The 4355-nt window shown below is 42.5% G+C and overlaps 1 protein-coding gene across 1 annotated transcript; it reads left to right on the top strand.

Moving 5' to 3' along the window:
• The first annotated feature begins 1668 nt into the window (after positions 1 to 1668).
• On the top strand, positions 1669 to 3614 carry mchr1a (melanin-concentrating hormone receptor 1a). Its single transcript, XM_041036694.1, has 2 exons — positions 1669 to 1726; positions 2593 to 3614. Exons 1-2 carry the CDS (start codon positions 1669 to 1671, stop codon positions 3612 to 3614), a joined length of 1080 nt encoding a protein of 359 aa, XP_040892628.1.
• The last annotated feature ends 741 nt before the right edge of the window (positions 3615 to 4355 follow it).

The raw sequence follows: 4355 nt of genomic DNA on the forward strand, positions 1-4355 counted from the left end.
GCATTAACCCCTTAGCTTAATCTAAACCATCAAAGCTGAATGCCTAACCCTCACCCTGACCTAAACCTGATTCTAACCTGAATCCTGAAACCAAGTTTTATCCTTCAGCTTTGAAGGTGTGTCAGAAAGTGACGAAAATTCAAACTCAAATGGATCTTCTCAGAGGTAAAAGTACAAGCACACAAACCTCTTTAAATGGGGAATCCAGTTCACCCATAATCACTAAATTAATGTACATATGTAGTTTTATTCTCAAATTTATGATGCCACAATAGTCATTAACTTCAAAGCGGTGCACAGTGCTTAAAACTAATTCTATTACCCTTGAATGAAAAAAAAGTATATTGGCATAGCAATTTAAATCTTGAGGAAACTCTGAAGAATTTAAACTCTGTAGAGTTTTACGAGTAGTATTTCTTCTCTGCTAGATTTTCTCAAATGGTTACACAGCTGCTGCTCATCCTGTGCGCATGATGTAATATTTCAGTGAGACCCTCCGAACCTTCTCCAGGCAGTGCAAAACGTGTTTAAGGATCTCATTAATATTACTGAAGCGCACAAAACCATACAAGTTTTCTGGTTTTGCTTAGGACAGATGGCAAAACTCCTCAGGATGTAATAACGTGCTCGTGGAGGGTTAGAGCGCGCACGCACACACACACACTGTATAATCTTGTTTGTTCTACCCTCAGGCAACAAATCGCACGATTTGATTCACCTCAGAGTACACTATGTCACCGTATTAATTGCTCTGATTTGCCAAACCAATCACTATATGGATGCGTAGATGTCCTAGGTTCCTCCTGAAGCCTGTTAATAACCCACAGACGTTGTCGTGGTCACATCCAATTTTCATGAACGAGGACGTGTGAGGACTCTAAATGAGGGGCAGCAAGGCCATCTAGTGGTTTATTGTAGAAAACGATCTGTTAATGAAAGGTCCCAGCCTGCCAGTAGTAATTTGCAAAGGAGTCGAGGGATTCATTTGTCGCTAGGTTGTAACACCTGTTACACGCTGTCCGCTCCTCGTGAGCCTGCAAACAAGCGATGACTACTGCCTGTCGAGACAGGGCGCGTCAAAGCATCATTTTAAAAGACCAAACGCTCCAAAAAATTATTTAGACAGTGGAACCAAAGAAGCATACTCTTAATTTGCGTTCTTCTTTTCTGTTTCTATTGCTGTGTTTGCAAATAGATGATGTCCAATCTCTGAGCTCACAAATTCCCACTAACTTTGTCCTGAGGCAGCAATATAGTACGAAAATTGGATCAAACATCCCCAAGGAAGCTTTTACGGACACAAACTTAATTCCGAAGGGACATCATCATGTATCTGCTCTGATTTTTAATTTTTCAGCAGCTTGACTGGCACCTGCAGCGCCGTCGCAACTCTACAGAGAGCGTCACGGACTCCGAGTGAAGATGCTCTCACAAGCTGCTCAGCAGTTGACGGAGGAGCGGCTGTGTTACCGCTAAAGGCACAGAGCGCTCATAGGTTGAGACAAAAATCCTCATGCTGCAAAAGAGAGAGAACTAATTAAAACAGGAAAGGCGATCTGGAATCACTCTTACAAGCAATGTAGGTTGCTGGCTGCCACAGGTGTATTTTAGCTGAAAAGCAGGCACTTGGTAACACTTTTCAACTTGGATATACTTTCGATCTTACCGATGGATTTCTATAACGATTCTAATTTTTCTGTCGGAGACAGTAATTCAACAACAACAGGTAAGTTGTGCCACCGGACCGCACGAGTAATTTAATCCAGTTTAATCCAGTGAAACATCGTTTCATATGTTGTTTTATAAGCATCATAACTGCATTCAGCATTTTTGCATCCAGCATTCTGTCTCCCAGTGTTATTTTGCAGGTTATCTTTTTTTAATCATACAAGCTTTCACACACTTGGCTACTGCACAAATTAAGGCTGCAGTGAATTCCCTCAACACCCTGATATGTTCGATGAGAAATGTGAAATATGACTACCCCGATCATATCAGTCTAAAGTTTGCCGCTCGGTATAATTTAGATTATTTACATTATGTATTTAAGATTGTGTAAGAATATTTAGACATTGTTGTGACTTCTGTGTTTACAATTCTACACAGAAACCTATTTTATGATCTATTATTCTAGTATCTTATGAATAATTACAACGTTTTGCCCCATCATCATGTCTTTGCATTGAATTGCACTGAGAGCCAAGACACACACATGCACGCACGCACGCACGCACACACACACACACACACACACACACACACACACACACACACACACACACACAACACATGCAAGCAGGCATGCACACAAATGAGTACTTCACAATTACTCATTACTCTCCACAACAGTCTAACAGATCTGCCAACATAATAATCCCCAACAGACCAGTACTGTTAATATTCCACGGCTGCTCTTGCTAATAAATTGTGATGTGATGTCATGACTGTATTGCACACTGTACTGACAGATACAAGATTTGATATCATACAACATAATAAAATACAAATGTGCAATACAGTATGACACTGTGTGATATTACTAAATTTGTTGCTTTATATTCAACTGCTGCTCCCTCCTCTTCTCCTCTCCAGCTGTAGATGGGGCCCTTCATTGCAGTGTCATCCTCCCTGTCATCTTTGGCATCATCTGTTTTCTGGGTATTATGGGGAACTGTATTGTCTTGTACACCATCATGAAGAAGACCAAGTGCCGTGCCAAGCAAACTGTTCCGGACATCTTTATCTTAAATGTGTCAATTGTTGATCTCCTATTTCTTCTTGGGATGCCATTCCTCATCCACCAGTTGCTGGGCAACGGTACCTGGCACTTTGGAGCCACAATGTGTACGGTCATCACTGCGCTTGACTCCAATAGCCAGATCGTCAGTACTTACATCCTCATTGCAATGACTCTCGACCGTTACTTGGCTACAGTCCATCCCATCCGCTTCAACTATGTTCGCACACCCTGTGTGGCAGTGTTGGTCATTGGCCTGGTATGGGGTCTGTCCTTACTCACAATCATTCCTGTGTGGATGTACGCAGGCCTCATGCCTCTTCCAGATGGCCTGGTGGCATGTGCACTCCTCCTGCCTGACCCAGTTACTGATACATATTGGTTTACACTTTACCAGTTCTTCTTGGCTTTTGCTATACCCTTGGTTATCATCTGCCTGGTGTTTTTCAAAATCCTCCAACACATGTCCACCAGTGTGGCACCACTGCCTCCAAGGAGCTTAAGGGTGCGCACCAGGAAGGTGACCCGAATGGCAGTGGCCATCTGCCTGGCTTTCTTTATTTGCTGGGCTCCTTACTACATCCTCCAGCTGGTCCACCTAGGGGTGCAGAAGCCAAGCCTTGCTTTCTCTTATGCGTACAACATAGCCATTAGCATGGGCTACGCTAACAGCTGCATCAACCCATTCCTCTACATCATCCTTAGTGAGACCTTCAAGAGGCAGTTTCTCAGGGCTGTACGCCCGGTTAATAGAAAATTCCGCATGAACCCGAGCACCACTGATGGTGGCAGCATGAGTGTGAGAATGGTATCTGAGGCAGCTCAGCAGGAGCCAGGTTCTGGGGAGATGATACCGTCCAACGTGGCCCCACAATAAGTAAGAAGCAGTGGCTGGTGACAAATCAGTGTGTGTGTGTGTGTGTGTGTGTGTGTGTGTGTGTGTGTGTGTGTGTGTGTGTGTGTGTGTGTGTGTGTGTGTGTGTGTGTGTGTGTGTGTATATATATATATATATACTGTTTGTGAACAGTAGTGTCTTCACATCAACCCCAATTGACCATTTAAACCGTATCTTTGCAATTTTAGAAATGTTTGTTAATGGGAAGCTCAAAGGACATTCATATAGGCCTATCTGTTGTACCAGTTCAAATTGTCACACACCATCCATTTACTGACTTGAGTTTGCATATATATAGCCAAGAAAAGCATCAGTAAAACATATGTTCAGTCAAACAAATTCACATCTGACAATATTGTAATCTTCCTCTTTTTGAAGAGGCTGATTGACATTTATTTAAATAATTGCACCCAGCAAGTAAAAGGTGAAGCAGGCTGGAGAGTTTCTCAGTACTAAAGGTGTGTTCAGACTGAATGTAAAAGTTACATTACAAACATTTGCTGCTATCTGGCAACATGCGTTGTCTCTATGAAGTCCTGATGTTTCTCCAGGCTACCTCCTGTATGCCCTAGTCTGTGTACACTAATGAAGTAGATCTGTACAACTTGGGTTAGCACATATTTCTGTTACGGGGGGATATGTTTCAACCTATGCTGCCATTTCTTTAATTCACACCTCCTAGAATGAATCTTTGGGGAAACATAAAGCAGACATATGATTGT

This window comes from Toxotes jaculatrix, chromosome 4 (genome assembly GCF_017976425.1).
Source record: "Toxotes jaculatrix isolate fToxJac2 chromosome 4, fToxJac2.pri, whole genome shotgun sequence".
NCBI lineage: Eukaryota > Metazoa > Chordata > Actinopteri > Toxotidae > Toxotes > Toxotes jaculatrix.